The sequence below is a fragment of the Phalacrocorax aristotelis genome, chromosome 2, assembly GCF_949628215.1.
Source record: "Phalacrocorax aristotelis chromosome 2, bGulAri2.1, whole genome shotgun sequence".
NCBI lineage: Eukaryota > Metazoa > Chordata > Aves > Suliformes > Phalacrocoracidae > Phalacrocorax > Phalacrocorax aristotelis.
Genome location: NC_134277.1, coordinates 6028794 through 6048169, shown reverse-complemented (window position 1 = coordinate 6048169; position 19376 = coordinate 6028794). Strand labels below are relative to the sequence as shown.

The 19376-nt window shown below is 48.1% G+C and overlaps 2 protein-coding genes across 2 annotated transcripts; both read left to right on the top strand.

Moving 5' to 3' along the window:
* The first annotated feature begins 566 nt into the window (after nt 1-566).
* Nucleotides 567-10788, top strand: LOC142052353 (uncharacterized). Its single transcript, XM_075082256.1, has 2 exons — nt 567-2171; nt 3534-10788. Exons 1-2 carry the CDS (start codon nt 2050-2052, stop codon nt 6751-6753), a joined length of 3342 nt encoding a protein of 1113 aa, XP_074938357.1. The 5' UTR covers nt 567-2049; the 3' UTR covers nt 6754-10788.
* LOC142052355 (solute carrier family 22 member 13-like) lies at nt 10736-18535 on the top strand. The gene is made up of 9 exons (XM_075082257.1): nt 10736-11167; nt 13202-13305; nt 14092-14246; nt 14363-14531; nt 14906-15026; nt 15646-15740; nt 16257-16471; nt 17254-17362; nt 17500-18535. Exons 1-9 carry the CDS (start codon nt 10796-10798, stop codon nt 17867-17869), a joined length of 1710 nt encoding a protein of 569 aa, XP_074938358.1. The 5' UTR covers nt 10736-10795; the 3' UTR covers nt 17870-18535.
* Nucleotides 18536-19376: the final 841 nt, after the last annotated feature.

The following is a 19376-nucleotide window of genomic DNA, read 5'->3' as shown; positions in this document are numbered from 1 at the left end:
CAAAGTTGATCCATTGGCTGAGATTTATTATCAACAGGACTGGCACTTTGCTCCATGTCACAGATGATACTGTATTCATGCAGCTGCCCATCACTACTCGCTGTTCTTTGCCAAATAGCCTCCTCGTTTTCTCCAGTGAAATGACATCCATGCTAAAGGTGCAGAGCTTCAATTTCTCTTGGAGATACCTGCTAACATGACATCACTTTCCATGGTTTCTGCTACCATTTTCCACTTGAAGGATCTATCTTATCTTCGCTCAAAAGTATATTTCTACTTCACCTTCACCAGCAGTGCCATCCCATTGGCATCAGCGCAGTTCTGTAGTCACACTGGTGAAATTCATCTTGCCTAACTGACTGATTTTGTCCAACTACGTGGGCTTGTTTCAGGGTAGATATATCGCCTTCTAGGTTCCCTTAACTGGACCTCCACTGAGTATATTGGGAGTTTAGACACCTGTTACATACATAGACACTTACAGAACTATGGTCTCCTCCCAGCAGAAGACTGGAATATCAGAGGTATGCTGAGATCATTGCAGACTGAAGGAAAGACAGGGGTGCTGCTTGGATGCTGTCCTCTAGAGAGAGGGAAGAAAACCAAAGACATTAAGCTCCTCCTTGAAAGTGCTGTCATAGGAAAACAAAGATTACTTGATCTTACTGTTATGTTCAGGCAAAATGAAGGTAATTAAGAAAACCTGGTCCCCCAAGTGTGTGTTGCAAATAAGAGACAGGGTTCTTGTTCCCTTGCCAACTCATCTCTTGAGATACAGAAACACCTTTCGTGTTTCATAGAATCATAAAATCATAGAGTCATAGAATGGTTTGTGTTGGAAGGGACCTTAAGCACCATCTAGTTCCAACTCCCCTGCCATGTGCAGGGACACCTTCCAGTGGATCAGGTTGCTCAAAGCCTTATCCAACTTGGCCATGAGCACTTCCAGGGATGGGGCATCCACATCTTCTCTGGGCAATCTGTTTTCTCTGGTCAAACTAAAATCTGGCCAACAGCCGACTTCACTTAAGAGCAGAAAATAAACTTGCCTTTTCTCTGAGCTGACAACACTGCAAACCAGGGTGAGCACATATTGAACAAAAAGCCAGAGAGATCAGAGAGCACCAGCAAAACTCTACCAAAACAAACTGTGGCAAATTACCTCCAAAAAGAGGCAGAGATGCCCTCATGTGAGGGAGTATCAGTCTCAGAGCAGTGACCTTGTCAGTTAGGGTTAGGTTAGGCTCAGCTGTAACCACAGCTTCTGAGGCTTTGGACAGACTTGGTTTGTAGATAGACTCACCAGGTAAGCTGAGCCTCTGCTTCACACCACAGTGAAAAGGAATGCACAGGGACATCGACATTGCCACCATCATCCTCTGGATTACTTGACCATGTGATAACCTGGAGCTATTTCTGCAGCTAGACTGATGTCCAAGCTTCTTTACTCCCTTTTTCTCTCCACTAATAAAATAGCTGGTGTCGACAATTCTTTCCAGAGAGATTTCCTGGGCTCTTCACATAAAGTGGTGTTCAAGGAATCAGGTCATGGCATAAAATAGAGTCCACAGAGTAAACCACCAGGTTTATGGAGCTGTGGAAGCTTTAACGCTCAGATATGCTGCATTATTAGAGTTTGGACTATGTGGTCTGTGTGAGCAGCCAGCGTATGATATCAGCGATTTCAGGAGTTGCCCAGCCAGAGTTTTTGAGTCAGAGCCTCTGAACAATGTTTCCTACCTCACTCAAGGTTTTTAAATGATTCAACTTAGTGAATCATTTGCTCTCGAGCAAATTAATAATTTCTCTCATCAGGGGTCCAAGGATGTCTTGTCTTTCTATCCTGACTGAAAATTAATGCTGACCTATCCAAGATGATAAGTAAATTGAGTCAGACAGGAATCTGAACTCTCACAACAGAGCTGCAAAAGAACATCAACACGCAAATCCAACATAAGCAGAAGATTCAGCAAAGTAGCTTGCAGATGCATTTCCAAGTGGTCATGATTCAGAGTCATTTAACTTCAGTTTCTCCTTCTTCTTCAGCCCATGTTGAAAGAAGTGTGTTCCTTGTGCCTACAGCCAGTCTACCCCATGGAGCGTGTGGTCACTGACAAAGTCTGTGTGCACCGCTCATGTTTCTGCTGCCAGGTCTGCGGGAGGAAGCTGAGGTGAGTGATAGGACCCAGACGCATGTGTTTTTAAGGGATGTCCAAGTAGTTTCCTTCACAATAGTCCAAGGGTAATTCCAACAAGGCTGGCTTCAGGAAATAAGAAAGGGCAGTTTCCCTGATACAACCTGCCCCTCCATCATGGAGTCTGAAGACTGCTCACCTCAAGCTTGTAGACACCTGTGGATCAGGAACCTGCATTGTGGTGCAAGGGTGAGCTGAAAATACAAGAAATATTTACAATTTGGTAATGTTGATATGGAATTTAACTGGAGGAGTCATTTGGGTGCCTTTCATGTTTGTGGAGTCAGGTAGGTTGGAAGGTACCTCCAGAAGTCTCCACCCAGCCTCCTGTGGGTCCAAGGAAGGTAGGCACCCCAGGAACATGTCCAGGAGAGGTGTGAATGGCTCCAAGAACGGGGATTCCACAGCCTTTTAGTTGGGGCCCCTCTTTCAAGATTTGAACACAAGTTAAATTTTTTTTTTCTTTCACCTCAATCCAATTTCCCATGTTACAACTTGTTCCCTTTGTCTCTCATCCTGTCATTGTCTACCTCCAAGAGGACTCCAGCCCTGTTTCTCTACAACCTCCCATAAAACAGACACATACAGAAATCAGTTCCTTCCTCTTAACCTTGTTATAAGACCTAGCTAACCCAGCTCCCAGCCTCTCCTCAGAAGACATATGTTCCAGACCCCTGACCAGCTTGGTGGCCCTTTGATGCACTCATTCCAGTATGTCAATGGCTTTCTGGCACTGAGGAGCCCAAAACTGGACAAAATATTCCACATGTGGTCCTACAAGTGCCAGATGCAGAGGAAAGGTCACTTCTCTTGACCAGCTGGCTGGGCTTTTGCTAATGCCACCTAGGATGTAGTTGGCTTCTCTGTCACAAGGGCACACTGCTGGCTTGTTTTCAGCTTGTCATTCACCGAGACACCCCAGTCCTTTCCTGCAAGGCTGCTTGCCCCCCAGCTGCACAGACACTTTCTCCACTGCACTTTTTACCCAGTGCAGTATTAAGCATATGGTCCATGCTGTGCATACGGGGGAGAGATGAAGTGCTGGTATGAAGCCTAACCCGTAAATGAGAAAAGGATTGCACATAACCTGGACTACAGCTCCCAGAGGTATTGTAAGGAAATGTTTAATTTTTCATGTGTTTTGGGTTTTGAAAGAAAAATCAAACATATCCTCAGAAAACTGACACTACTTTTGAAAGGTTTCATTCTTCAAACGCCCTCCCTTCCCCAACAGTTTCCACTGAAAAACAATTTTGCTGAAAACCTGTCCATCAGTGCTACTGTTAATCCTTCCCTCCCACACAGCTGCTAACAGCTATGCCAATGTGTGTTTTCCAGCTTGCAAAACTATGCTGCCCTCCATGGGGTGTTTTACTGCCAAGTCCACTACAAGCAGATGGCTGGAGCTAAAAACAGAAATGAGATGGAAAGGCTGCAGCACCAGCTAGGAGAGCATCAGGTCCAGCGAGTGGCAATGGTAGGCAGAGGACCACAGCCCCAGGACTGGTATAATAGGGCCAAAAAGACTGAAACAAGAGAGAAACCCGCATCCTTCAATGCACGGTTCAGCTTGCGGCTGGCTGAGCACAGGCAAGAGCTGAACAGCAGGTCTGTCCTCTTGGGGAACAAGCTCGTAAGGGGCTGGCCACCTTCAGAAACAGCCTTGTTGACTGTAGATGGAAAAGCTGGAAAGGGAGCCTGTTCCTGGGAAAAGCCCACACTGAGCTTGCAAACCTACCAGGCTGAAGGCAGCAGGACCATGCTCAGGGGTCAGGAGGGAAAATCAGTGGTGCAGGCAGCAGTGGGGAAGGGAAATTTCTTACCTGGCGTCATCTCTATCAAGGAAAGAGAGCAAGCATGTTCCTGGCCCAAGACAAGAGAACAGAGAGACAGTGAAAAGACTGGGGACAGGGGTGTGCCCGAAGGGAAGAGATGGGGTAAGGTGTCCCACAGAGTGGCTGCAATCCAGCAGAGCAAAGACCATTTGAAGAGAGGACCTGCCTCTTCTTCCTCCCCTCTAGTCCTGGAGCCTGTGAAACCCCTTCCTCGTAGCTCACTTGTCCACCACACCACACATCAAAGCACTAAACCCACCAACTGGAGGTACCTAGGGGGCACAGGGGGCTGTATTCTTTCTGCTGCAGAGCTCCCAGTGAAGGAAAATGAGGTCTGTGGATCTCTAAGCACACCGAACAAAGGAAGCACAATGCCTGCAATGACAGATGACAAGCCTGAACTGACCACAGCCACCCCAGCTATGGCAGAAGACAAACATCACCTTGGAGAAAGAATGAGCAGCCCACAGACCATCTGTGTACCAGGAGAGCCTGAAAGCAGAAATACCGCGAGTATTGAGCTAGAATGCAGAGATGAGGGTGTTGATTCCCTTGAAAATGAAGTTGAAGAAGCCCATTGTCTCGCTGGTGTGTCAAGGTATCCTTATGTATCTTCTGGGTCCCTGGAGCCAGGAGGGCTGAGTGTATCACCTGAGATCGCTGAGCTGGTGAATGAGAAATCAAAGGCAAACACTGACGAGTTCCCCGGGAAACAGATACCAGTAACGTTACAGGAGAATATGCAGCCATCCAGCATAAGTCATTTGCCTGGAATTGAGAGCAAAGGGGCAGAATCTGAAAAGACAAAAGAAGTGAAACCAGTAAGTACATCAGGGTTTCTGGAAGAGCCTGTTCCCGAACATACATCTCAGGAAAACAAAGCAGAAAAGAGCAGAGTCGCTTCACCCAGTTTGCCAGGTAAGACAAATGACCACAGTGTATGCTGTCTACAAGAAACAGAACCTCAGGGCACACGTGGCCCACTGATAACTAACCCTCCTGAGGATATTTTGAGACATGATATAAAATCACCTGGCAAGGATTTTCCAGTATCAGCAGACACACCTCTGAAAGGAACCTGTGCCACTTGGCCCTCACACGATGAAGTCAACAACTCCAAGTCAAAGGATCCCAGAGAAGTTCTTGATGGAAACATCCTTGGCATTTCTGAGCAACCAGCCAAGCCATTAGACTCTTCCAAACCAAATACATCCTTGGACAAATCCAGAGGTCATCCCGTGGGTGAAGAAAAAATGGATCTGAAGCTCCCAGGGGAAAGCATTATGCATACGTCAAGGCCTGGTGCCCAGAGCAAAGAGACCAGAAGCAGCCAAACCTGCAGAGATATGTTAGGTAAACGTTTCGAGCTTGGGAAAAAACCCTTCACTATGCTTTTTCGTTCTGAAGACACAGGCAGCACTTCCAAGAAGGAAACAACAACCCACAGGAAACCCACTAAGCCCCAGTCAGCCCTTGTCACTTTGTTTGGTTACTCCTCTGAGAAGAAGCAGAGTCAACAAGAAAAACCTGCAAGATCCTCCAAACAAACAAATATTGACAACAGGCCAGAAAAGCCCCAGGGCCCCCTCATCTCCTCCAGCCAAGCAAAACAAAAGGCCTCCAAGAATGATCAACCACTACAGCCAGGAAAGAAGGAGGAGGTCTTCCCTAAACATATCCAGGAGAACTCTGGAGGCTTCTCGGATTCTACTGAGGGCAAGGAGACCAACGTTCTGTTGTTAGCTCCTGGCACAAGCATTTCATACAATGATAGACATGAGAGAAATGAATTTGACATTCATGACCAACTGGCTTTAAATAGTGAGGTTCAGCAGCAACAGGACAGCTGTTGGCTCTCTCTTATGCCAGCACAGGAAAAGCAGAAGGAAGCTGCAGTGACCTTGGAAGGTGGAACAAATCCTCTACCTTCTCTTCCAGAGCTTATGCTTGCAGCTGATAACAGCAAAAATCTCATCAGGGAAGGAAATAATTTTGATGCTCATCTACTAGAAATTCAGAACCTATCGAGTTTGGATGTCCAGGACACAGTGATAGAGGATGGGATATTTTTTTCACCAGGTGATTCAGAGAGCTTACCCAAGGACACTGATTTTCAGTTAGACAACCTGGATTTTCTGGAGGAAAATAACTTGTCCTTTTCTGGTGATAATGATTTTCCCAGCACAGCAAGTAAAACCCCAAATTCAGACTTGCAAAATTCAGAGGCAGAAACTCCACCTTACTTTGATTCAAATCCTTCAGCATTATGCCAGGAAATCCCAGCAGAAACAAATGCCCCACTAGTGCTGTGGGACACCTCCAGTCTCTCACTTCTTGCCGGACAGGATGAGATTAATATTAGAGACCCAGAAGGGATTCAGAGCTATGCACCACGGCAGCAGTTGGGTCCACAGACTCCAAAGGCTGCAGAAGATATATTTGGATTGGGTCTCAGTGCTGAAGGCTCAACAAACAAGCCTCTTTCTATGCAGGAAGACAATTTTCCTCCAATGTACATGTTCACCAGCCATGCTTCTGAAACCTTTAATCAGGGTGCCTTGGATCCTTTCAATGTTGATTCAACCAAAATGGACCAGGAGGCTCCTGAAAAAATGAACAGGAGGAGAAAAACATCAGGAGTTGAAGAAGATTATGAAAGTCTCTCTTCTGCAGACCTGAATGTGTTAAATGATGGCCTTTTTGACCAGGAGTTCTTTATATAATTGAAAAAGATAAGATTGATGAAAGCACCCACTCTGTAGCACAAGTTAGCTGATATGTGACAGAAACTGATTAATGAAAGCAGTTTAGAAATCCCCCACTCCTCTGGCATTTAGTTGTGGATAAGTTGATTTATTAATGGCTTAAGGAGCTAAATTTAAGGTCTTTACGTTGGTCATAGTGGGTCGGTACCCGGTTCCTGAAAAAGAACATTGGTAGAACTGGCTTCACTGTGAGGAACCTCGAAGGAGAGACCAACCAGCACCCAATTCTCTGCACCCAGGGATCTTCTGCAGAGGGGATGTTCTACACAATCTACTGCAGAGGTCCCTCAGAGGATGTCTGCATGGCAAAGGGGAGACAGACCTCCAAAGAGGCCCAACCAGCAAGCAGCCATGAGTAACAAGCTAATTAAGAACTAGAAAGTCAAATGAAAATACCATTATTAGGAAGGAACCGGATCCTTGGCCACAAGTGCACAAGTAAAAAGCAATTGGGCAAAGGCAAAACTGAGGCGGGCAGGGTGAAGACTTGTCTCTAAATTAGGTTTAGGTGTCTGAAATATTAGTGTTTCAATGTAAACCAGATGCTTAAGCCCACATCAGAGTCAGCGGAGGATTCATAAGTACAGTCTGGGGAGTGATTCAGCCCATGCTAAAACAGACAACTGCATTCAAAAAGCTAACAGCTCTCTGGACTCTATTACTAGTGTGAGTCTATCTCCGCTAACTACAGTGCAACCTTAGGTATCTATTTCACATCTAGACAATAACATTTAGACATCCAGAGATGAATCCAACCCAAAACTTCATGCACCTTTTCACCATATGTCTTGCCTACACTTAATAATAATGGCATCTCACTCCCTTCATATTTTTCCTTCAGCAGAGTGCAAAATTTCTTCACATAGGAGGTCACCATCATTAGCCACATTGTAAGATGATGAGCAAAGATAAGTGAAATGACCTTGCCAAAATCATGCGGTCAGAAGGAAACCCAGGTTTCTTGAAGTCTTGGGGCATAGGGTCATTGCTGCATCCACTCTCCCTGTGTAGTCACACTCTGACCCTCCCCGTCTGCCCTTTGAGGCTGTAACATAAATGTTATAGGAGTTAACAATGATACTAATGATAAGCAAGCTCACCAGAAACCTCAGAGGGCCAAAGCAAGAACACGTGTATTATGAAAAGGTCTTGGAGTGTATCACTTCACCTATTTTACATCAGCTGTCTGCAAAATAAAAGGGATGAAGATGTTAAAATAATTAATTTTTACAATAAAATTTTAAAAAAGCCAACCTCAGTGCCTCCCCACTAACGAAATAACCCTGACTCTGTCAGATCTGCTGGAGGGATAAAGCTGCTTAATGACTGCATCTGCTGCAAAGCAGTGTGTCAGTTCAGGGACACGGTTTAATCAATGTGAATCAGGGAAAAAAGAGATGTCCTCAAAAGTTACATGACTTACTAGATGCTGAAGTCGGTCTCACCTTGGGATGGGGCAAGAGATTTGGGACAGAGGTCAGAGGGCTCGCAGCCCTGCCTGAAACCTGGTCAAGCTGTGTTTAGAGATGGAGAAATGAGACCTAAAAGCTGGCAGGGATCAAGCACCTTTGACTGAAGCAGTGGGAAGGGGGTGGCCTGATACCTGTACCAAAGATGCTCTGAGTAACACCCCAGACCAAGTTGTCACTAGCACATGACACCCATAAACCTGACCTCTTCATTCCAACACTAAGAGGAAGAGTGAAAATGCAGGAGCACCACAGCTGGTGGGTACGAATCCATTCTGGCTGCATTTCGCCCCAACATAGAGGTGTCCAAACGGGTCTCCAAGCACAGTCACTCCTGATGTTCAGAGCTGCGTAAGAGAAAAGCCGAGTCTATGATTTAGTGCATCAGCACCCTACTGTCTGCCCCAGCCTTCCTCCCCAGGCAATGGTTTCTTTTTCTGAACTGCTCTCTTGGATGCTCCCTCTCCCTTCCCCTAGGCCTTGACACTTATACTCGGACGTACAGGCTTTCCAGCTGTCCTTCTCAGGTCTTCCCAGAGAACTGCTGATTTCTCATGCCCTCTCATAGGGGCTTTTCCATTTTCAAGAGGCTTTGCAATCATTAGTGAGCCACCTGGCAAAAATTGTCAGACAGAGAGAGAGAAGCACAGAAACCCTAGCAGTGGGGCTTGAGGAAACAGGTTTGCAGGGCTGACCCAGCCTTTGTTCCTGAGAGATCTCCACCATGCAGGGTTGACCTACACAGCCCCTTATGATGAAGACAGTCAAAAGAACAATATCTTTCTGTGAGAAATGACATGTTGCAGGGGCAGAGTTTACAAGGGACTGAAGCTTTCCCAGGGCTTCAGAAGGGCCTGTCTGTTTACATTAGGAAGAACAGACTCAAGAAGTCACACCTGCATTAACGCATGAGACTGCAGTCACATCTGGGTCACCCCCAAGGAGTTTTTACAGTCAAAATCTGACCTGTTTGCCACAGAAGATGCTGGTGGCTGAGGAGTGGGAGGGAAGACCATGAGTGACACACAATAGGGTAAGCTTGAAGACTTCAGCTTGTTGCACACTGATGGAAAAGGCACCTACTCTCTGTTCAGCAGAACAGGGTCAAAATGCCCCTGCCACAGCAGATGTCCTCAGCCAAGGCATCCCATGGCATGGCCAGAGGCAGATTTAGGGTAAAAGGAACCTCTGGAGGTTGCCCAACCTCCTGTTCAAAGCTTGTCTCTGAACATAGCAAGTCCTCTCATCCAAGGATGTGGATCCAGAGCCCAGTGATATGTTTGGCTTTGTGGTGTGTGCACATGATACATGCACATCAGTGGTGTGAATTTACACACCTCGAAGTAATATTTACTCCTCTCTTCCTTTAATCCCAATAGCATTAACCAGTATGACCTCTCTCTCCCACCCTAGCTTAGGGGGTGATGTTTTAAGATCCTATCTTCTACCCCTCTTCCCACTTCTATAAGCATGCCAGTGCCATACCCGCTCATGAAACACAAGTCCAGACTTATGTGATCCTTCAGTAACTTTGCTGGAGGCTCAGATGTACTATCTGGGTTGAGAATGCAAGACAAAGAATTTGAGAGGAGACATGACGTGAGCAGGTCAGTGTCTAGTGACCTATCTTTATCACTCTGGTGAAAGCAGCCAGGACACCTTTGCCAAATTACACACTGAATTTCACACAGTGAGGGCAATCCAGCTTTCCAGTTTCCAGGAATAAAGATACAAACCACTCAGGGAGTCTGTCCAGGAAGCAGCTCAGACATGCAGCAGAAATAAGGTCAATTCGCTTTTCAAGTGATATGAGAACCTCAGGCAAAGCCAAGCTGGTGTCATTTCTTATCTCCAAATCCTGTGTGTTCTGTATGGCTGTGTGCATAATGTGCTATGCTTTTCTTAAAGGTGCTCTCTAAACCAAACCTATTTTAGGCTTCTCCCCAAGACACTGTAGTTTAGATCTAGTTTTATGACTAACCAGGGTTTCTACATGGGGCAAATGAAAACCAACAGCTTAGGCCACAGCTGTTAAGACCAAGTCTACTTGGCTACCAGATGTATTTCCTGGTCCAGAGGGGAAATGCTTTTCTGCTTCTTTTTCCTATAGTCTCCAGGACGGGCTATATATCTATTAAGCCATTAATGACAGCAACAAATTTACTTTGTTTGCCTCACCACACTTAAGAAAATTAGCTCTCATTTGCAGAGTGACAACTTCATGTCTCGGACAAAAACCTTGTGCTGGAGCAAAATTGCCTTCAGGAGGCTTGGAGAGACACTCCAGGCTGTCCCCAAGAGTGGCAATGTTCTGGCACCTTTGTTCTGGCCTCGAGAACAGGGAAGGAATGGCTGGTAACAAAGTACACCCTGGAGGATTGCAGTATATCATCATAATGGATGAATGTGCTGATACAAGTGCTCATTTTATCACACCTGATTAGGGGTTTAGTGCTCACATAGTTTAAACATTAATATTTGCCTATTTAAGCAATGTGCCCTGGTGCAGCCTGGACATAGAGGTAGTCACCATGACTGAGTTTGGAGATTTTATAAGTGCTCTGGGGGAGTTTGGGCTATATCAGAAATGGCTGGTACTGTTCCTTTCCCTCCCACTACTTCTTAGTCCTTTCCAAATGATTGGCCAAGTGTTCATGGTTGTGGATGTGCCTCATCACTGCAACACCAGCTGGATCCGTGCCATTGGCCCCAACCTGACTGAGGAAGAGCAGCTGAACCTCACCCTGCCCAGGGATGCAGATGGGGCGTACGAGCAGTGCTCCATGTACTCACCGGTGGACCGGGACCTCGGCTCCATCGTGGCGTACGGCCTGAACGCCACGGAGAAGTGCAGCAGTGGCTGGGTGTACCCCTCAGCCCCACCGCCATCCCTGCTGACCGAGGTTTGTAAACACCTTTTGATGTGCCAGGGACTTGGAAGGGAATGGATGGGCATATCCTGTCTTGAAGTTTGGTAAGCCAGTGCCAGCTGCAGTGCTGAGATTTACACCAGGCACTGGGGGACCTTGGCTCCATCACAGAGATGGCAGCTGTAATCCTTGGAAGGTTCTTGCAGGAAGACCATGATGTAGACGCCTGGGGGGCCACAGGCAGAGACAGTGGGGATGTGAGCCCAGCACATGCTCTGCCCACATCCCTCCCCTTTCCAGGGCCTTGAACCCACAATGCATCTTGCCTGGATGGACCTTTTGGGTATCCCTGCCAGTTCCTTTATTCTTCAGCCTGGTTCTCCTCACACCACCTTCTCTGTGAAAGACATTTACCTTCCAAGGGCTTGTCATTTGTACGTCTGGGGCTTCCAGAGACCTTCAGGGCTGCAACAAGATATCCCATGGGCCATGCAGTTGAGCAAAGGCTCTGCCTGTCAGAATCCCCAGCTCCTCCCTCTCTGGACCTCTGTTCCCCTCTCACCTTCCCTCATTCCTCCCTCCCTCCTTTCCTCACTGTGATGGATGCGCTCAACCCCTTGGCAGTGGTTTGGTGCAGGTTCCAGAAGAGGTAAAGTCCTGAGCTGTAGCCACCCATGTCCTCTGGTTTCAGTCTGTCCTCTGAACACCCACAAAGGAGTAGCGTGGCACTGTGAGCACTGGTGCCTATGAGCTTGGAACACTGATCAGCTGATTGACACATCAATAGCGCGTAGCTTTTCCAAGACTCATTTATCAAGGAACAAAGTTGTGGGTACAAGGAGCCTCATGCATACCTTTCCTATCACCTGTAATTTGACGATGAGCCAAACACGTTACCCTATAAATTATGACAGCCTAAGTGAGTCTCCTTTGAGCTCTCCCTGCTAGGCAGTGTGGCTGTGATCTCTCCTTGATCTGGGACACCTCTCAAGGTGCTCCTTGAGGCAGAGAGGCCTTTTACCGATGACAGCTCTTTAGTAAGCAACCGATATCACACATAACCTTGTAGTATGGTAACTTTGGTTTTGTCTTGGTAACTTTGATTGCATGCTGGTTGGAGGCTAATGAAACATTACATAAACTGTGCATGTACAATCCCTTAGACGTAAACCGTTGTCCAAATCTGAGACTAAGGTTGGACCTGGCCGCACCTAAGATCCACCAGGTGTTTAGAAAGCAAAGGAGTCCACTCTGAACCTTGCGACTCAATGGGAGGGTCCTCTTTACCCCTTTTTTGTCCCTGGTCTCTCTGTGAATCTATTCTAACTTGAGTGTAACTCCATTTTCCTTTGTATATTTCTTCAAGCAGTAATTAATAAAGTGAACCTTGCCATCAAACTTTGTTAAGTCACAGTTTTACAACATCATATTAAAACTACTTTTGCCAATACCTTTGATGGTGATTCTTTAAACAATCTAAATCACCTGTTTGCAACAATCTCTCCCAGAATCAGCACTTTCTCGTGAGTACCTTTATCTGAGCCTCTGGCATTTACAAAGGCTCCTTGCAGTCCCTGGAGCACTATGTCCATTTCACAGCCAGCTTCTCTAGAGGATCCTCAGCAGCTGCTGCATCCCTTCCCACTCCTATGCCAGTCCTCCTTTACCAGATAAAATGCTGTTCTCCCACCCTTCTCCTCCCCTCCACCCTGTCCTGCCTTTGCAGCCAGAGAAGCAAGCTGCTAGGACTAAAACTTGCCAACCAGGAGGATCCCTTGGGGATGCCTGGACCGGAGGGGAGTCCTGCAGGTCCTGGAGCTCGGGACATGTGCACCATGATGAAGAGGGAGGCCGAGCACCTCATACACCTATCACACCTCTGACTTGTGTCCTACATGCACACCATGGAGGCTCATGTCCTTGAGGGTGGGTTCTCTTCTCCCAGGGGCTGGAGCAAGAGCTCAGGCACCCAACTTCTGGGTCCACCATGGACCAGAAATGTTGCCCATCCTCAGAAAGCAGCTGGGGTCTGTTGAGAGCAAAAGCAGCTGTATTTCCTTCCTCCAGTTTGACCTGGTGTGTGACAGGAAGGACCTGAACGACATCTCCCAGTCCGTCTACATGGTGGGGCTTCTTCTAGGAGCCATGATCTTTGGGCCACTAAGTGACAGGTGAGGAAACACAGCCAGCTTCCCAGAGTCATTGCCCAGCACCCAGAGACAGCCCAGCTGAGAGTTCAGGATGCCCATACACTGAGCGTGAAATATTCCCATCACAGGACTTGATCCCCTTGCCTGAGCAAGGGCATCTGGGGCCACCTGACATGTCTGTAGATGTCTGAGGGTTGAAAAGAGAGGGAGACAGATACAGCCTTATGGTGGGGGTCCTTCAGAAGTCACAGGTCTAGCACCAACTAGTGTCTCAGCTACCCAAGGACGTCTCCAGGAATCCCAGAAACCTACATTTGGGCACAGAGCTGGCCCCACCTTCAGCTGTGTTAACCACACCATGTGTCCCTACTTCCTGTGGCTCTACTCAGCTCATAGTGACCCAGACCAAAGTCCTCAGCTCCCTAGAGGACATGGCCACACAGGGGACATGCAAGGGACAAAAGCACAGCATGTGTACAGGGTGACCCACAGCAGAACCAGAACTACAGTCCATTTCAGCCTGATCCTCACTGCTTTCAAGAGAGGGGACATGGGAGCTCTTCAAGGGCTGGTTCTTTTAGAAGCATCTCCTTTTGCCTTAGCTAACACCTCAGTGGATCAAAAGTAGAGAGGCTGATTTTCCTGCCGGGTATTTCCTGGGGCATATAAAGGAGCTTTTTTTCACATGGGTGTCAAAACTCCTCTGGTGTGAATGGTTCTCAGATCACTTAGTATTCCACCTGGGTTCTTCCCCATCCCCATGGGGTCTCTCCAAATGCCATCTGTGTCTCCTCTCTCCCTCCACAGGGTAGGCCGACGGCCAGTCTTTCTGATGTCCATGCTCCTCCAGTCTTTGTTTGCTGTAGGGATTGCCTTTGTGCCCCATTTCATTGTGTACATGGCCTTCAGATGTGTTGTGGGGGCTTCAGTGTCAGGAATTCTGATTACTTCCTTGGCCTTGGGTAAGTACAATGCCCTTGCCCTGAGCAGACAGATGTGGCCTCTCAAGGTGCAATAACAAAAGATAATCCTACCTGTAATTAAAAGAGTGACAGTGAACCTGCATTCTTCTTTTCAGCTACAGAATGGGTTGGTGTCTCCTCTCGGCCAAAGGCAGTGCTTATTTCTCACTGCTTTGTTGCCATCGGACAGATGCTTTTGGCTGGCTTGAGTTACGGTATTCGCAACTGGAGGCTGCTGGAGATTGCAGGATCTGCTCCAATGTTTGCCCTTTTCTTCTACATCTGGTAAGCAGAGCAGGGCCGAGCTCCTTGCAGACACTACAGCACAAAGTGTGAGGGGTGGCAGTAGTGCGGAGGCAGCAGCTGAAGAGCAGGCGGGGTCTTTCCCATTATAGTGCAGATGCTGGAGAGACTTCTGCAGAGCTCAGCACATCTCCCTCTGGCACTGGACCCCTGAGAGCAACACCTGCTTTGCCTCAGGTCCTCAAATGTGGCCTTTGGGACCTAAATGTAGGCCTGGAAAACCTGACCTGAGGAGGTATTTAGAACCCCTCCATCACATGTGATGCCCGTTGGTGGCTGGACTGGTTGCAGGGAGATGGGCTGTGGGGAAACTCAGCAGGCCATGGCAGCATCTCCTGATTTCACCTCCTTGCCAGGGTGCTACCAGAATCGGCTCGGTGGCTGGTGACAAAAGGCAGAATAGAAGAAGCTAAGAAGCTCCTTCAGAAGGCAGCATCCATCAACAAGCGCACCGTCCCACCAGGACTCCTGGAACAGGTACCTCTAACGGCACGGGCAACTGCTAGTTGCCTTCAGAGACTTTCCTCTGTGCTTGGCTTTGTAGCAGCCCTCGGAGCTGACGTCCCCCAATAAACATCCTTCCGTGACCACTGGGGATGATTTGGGCGTGGGCTGGGCATGACTCCAGCTTCAGCTGCTTCGCACAGCGACAAGGTCAGGGAAGGGGCACAGCTTCTGCTGAGGCTCAGACTGGGGCTTTCTGGAGTCCACCTTGGGAGGTGGGAAGGACCCAGACGCTTCCCTGGCTTTCCTTCAGCAAGGATTGCAGGAGTGCTGGGGATGAGCATGAGGTCTCTGTTTAGCCTGTGGGTTTCGCCGTATAAATGCCCAGAGAGGGGTTTACCTCCTTGCCCACGCCAAAGTCCCCGCACTGGGGAGAGGTTCCTGCCGAGGAACCTCTTAGTCAGCAACTGCTGCGTTGGGCACCCAGAGCACAGGCACAGGAACCCAGCCCCATGGGGCCGCCTTCCCTCCCAGAGCAGGTTGGGGTCACAAGCCTCTCCTGCTGAGGCTTTCCTTCGACCGCATCTGGAAGAGGAGTTAGCCATGGGTTGCCTTGGCCTGGTTTGACTCTTTGTCTTTCTGCATTTTGAAGTTGAAGCCTGAGACACAGACCAAGTCTGGAAGTATTCTGGATCTCTTTCGGAAGAAGCATCTTTGGAAGGTGACATTAATCATGTCATGCACCTGGTAAGACACACCCTGGTCCTTCCCATCTGAACTTCTAGGTGAAGAAGACGAGATTGAGAGTTGGTCATAAGTGTAAATTAACTTCATGAGATTTTTGGGGTCATGTTTATGTCTATGTGTTCATCTGCTATCTTTCTTTCCTCCCACACTGAACCAGATCTACCTTGTCTGGGCATGGGGAGAAGGTGATTGTTCAAGACGCTGTGGGTTATGTAAGAAAGGCTGGAGTGATTCAGGTTTTTTAAATCCCTGGGCCTTGGGCTAGTTTTGTGCCTCCCTAGAAGTTCTGGGTGCAGTCTAAAAGTTGCTGTCATGGTTTTGGCTGACCATATGTAGATCCATATTTCGTTATCTCATGTATCCCACAGAATTGTCACAGGTGGTGACTAGAAGCAAAACAGAGATCGCTGGGAGTTTAAATAAGTTGTATGTAGCGTTGTCTGACCACCCTATTTTTTGAGGAAAAACACCTTGAAAATGCATTTAGTTACATGTTCTGTTCGACTTTAATTTCAGGTTTGCAGACAGCTTTGTCTACTATGGGCTGAGCCTTAACGTGACAAGTTTTGGTCTGGACATCTATCTGACACAGTTCGCCTTTGGGGCAGTGGAGTTACCCGCTCGATATTGCTGCATTTTCCTGCTGCAGTGGTTTGGGAGGAAAAAAACCCAGGCAGTTCTCCTGCTGCTGTCTGGCCTGATGTGTCTTGTCATCACTGGCATCCCTGAAGGTGAATAACCTCTTCTCCACCCAAGACCACAGCTGGGCAGAGCCCCAGCCAGCTCCATCCTGGTTCAGACCCATCTTCCCAGCATGGCTGGCTGCAGACCCATCTCACTCCCAGAGGCTGAGCTGCCTTGAGTGCCACAGCCCAAGGGGCTGCTCTCCCAACATGCTGGCTTCCTCTCTGCATGAATTTCTTCTCCTTCAAAGCTGTGCCTGCTCCTTCCACAGCTCCTGGCCCTTGGCAGGCAGCGTCCATTACACACCACCACCCACTAAACACCACCAGCACCTCCTCTCAGAAACGTGTAGCAGAAGAGGCATTTTAAAAGCCAACCTGTCTCCCAGGAAAAGCAAATCCTCCCCCCCATTTATCTGTCTCTGCCTATACATTGCTGCAGTCCAGACCCTCACCCCTGCTGCTGTGCTAGTGCTGTGAGCAAGGCTGAAGGAAAGAGAGGGGCCACACAATGCGTTCAACCTCATGGACGTGATATTTCCAACCGAGCAGTCCCTGACGACCTGCAGTGGCTCGGTGGCTCACTTCCAGTTTCAGATTTAAGAAGTGCCCAAAGCCTCAGGAGAAAACTGGGTTCTCTTTGCCAGTTGTCCAGAGGGTATTTTCCAGAAAAGGGTGCACTAGGAATCATTTCCAGTGAGTTAGGTGGTAGTTTGCTTGGTAAGTCCATTAGAAAGGGATGCCCCAAGAAAACCCACTGCAAAGACCTTTGGTCCCAGGTGAACCTTCTGCATGGAGGTCACAGCGGTGGTCTCTTTTCCTCCCTTCAGACCAGCCCATTGCAACCACCGTCCTCGCCGTCATTGGCAAGTTTACAGCCACAGCTTCCTTCTCCACCTCCTACGTCTACTCCGCAGAGCTCTTCCCCACAGTCGTCAGGTGAGATCTCCCCATGCATCAGAGCTTCCCTCCACCATGGCTGGTGGCGGCGGTGGGGCAAGAGCCCAGTTGTCCGCATGGCCACAGTCGGTCCCGTGGTGGCGTCCTGTGCTTCCCGCTGCCCCTCGCTCCCACAGGCAGACCGGCACGGGGCTGTGCTCGATGTCGGCGCGGGTGGCAGGGATCATGGCCCCGCTGATCCGCCTCCTCGGTCAGTACCACCGGGCCATCCCCATGGCCATCTTTGGCAGTGCCCCTGTGGTCGGGGGGCTGCTCTGCATCCTGCTGCCCGAGACCCGCGGCACTGACCTGGTGGATGACACGGGGGTGGCTACCCCCGAGCTGAGGTGGGTGCCTAGAACTCTGAATTTAAGGCAAAAAAATTCCAAACGTGCAAATATAATGCAAAGAGAAATATGTCAGAAACCAGAGTGGAAAAAATATCATCTCTTCCTCTTTCCTTCTTGTCTTCAGCAACAGAAGTCTGGAAATTATTGGAAGGTCTGAGGACTCTTCCAACCTGTAATTCTGGGAAATTATGTCCAAGAGACACACCACAGAGGATGGAGTAGACTTGGAGAAGGACGTCTACAGATGTTCGGAGAGCAAGTGATGAATGGACAGTGTATACTAAGGGTCTATCTGATCCAACATTTCTTAAAGCAGACCAGTGAGGCGTTACTGCCTGGAAAGTGGTCTTTCAGATGATCAACAAAATATCTGTGGTCAGAGGGAGAGGAGACCTGTGTCACCCTGCGTTTGGAAAAGATGCACTTCAAACTGTTCCTCAAAGCCAGGCTGCTGTGCCTGGCCGCGCGAGTCCTCCCGACGTCTTTCCCAGTCCTTTGCAAACTGGTACCCGTGGAACCATCCCTGTCATGTTTTACAGCAATAAAGAATCGCCAGTAGAGTGGTAGTACTGGGCAAGCGAGCGCCGGGCTGCGTCCCTCCTGCACTAATCGCTTGGGTCGTCAGCCTTCTCGTCGGTCCAAGCCTCGACGTTTGATCAGGATGTCACTGAAACCCTGTCACACACGTATTTAGCTTTTATTTCTATGTGGTGTTGAATTTGAGTTTCTACATGAATAATATAAATTATACTCTGAGTTTGATAAGAGACACTTGTAATGCAATATGTGAATAATAAATGGTGTTGATTTTTTTTTTTTCTTCCTGCTGTTTCACAGTTGGCCTTTGTAACTGCTCTTGGCTCTGGAGTGTTTTCTACACAGAAATTGTAAGCCTGTAATTTAACACACAGATGGAAACGTGTTTGGTTTCCATCAGCCACAAACAATGCAGAAACAGAGTGTTAAAGCAGAATGACTGAGTTCAATTAGGAATTTTTTTTTATTTCCAAGTCTTCAGATGAACAATCTGTATTTATATATTGTTCTCTATGAGCAGCTGCGGAAGCTTCCTGAATTGTGTGGTGTACACTGCAATTCAATGTCAGTTAAACTGAGTGGGCATCTGGACAGCTTTCCCCAGTCACAGCCTTTAACAGTGACCTTGGTTGGCTTCTGCCAGCTCAGCCACAATATTTTAGTGTCATCTAGTGTCATACAAAAGAAAGAGAAGGGTGGCCTCCTCTCCTGCACTGCTTGTTTGCAAGAAGAGAATATTTGGTGCCCTCTCTTGAAGCTATCTCCTCAAACCACAGCACAACTCCTGGCTGAAGAAGGAGGCCGGTCACTCAGGTTTGTAGCATCCTTTTGTTGCCAATTGCTTTATGCTGTAGTAAATAGTGTTTTGAAGACTGGAGTGTCTTGTGTCCCGGCCAGACATGCCCAGAGGTGATACTAATTTTGTGCTTTAGCTTTGGTGCACAAAATCTCACCAATGTCACAGGGAACCTGGCCATGCCTGGAGATGGGGCATGACATTTGCAGGATCTGGGCTTTGGCATTGTCTCTTTGCAGAGAGTCATGAGAGCAGCATTAATGCTGTTTCTCCTCACCTCCTCAGCCATTCCCAGCTGGGTCCCTTTCTGCAAGCTTTGCTCTGGTCATGG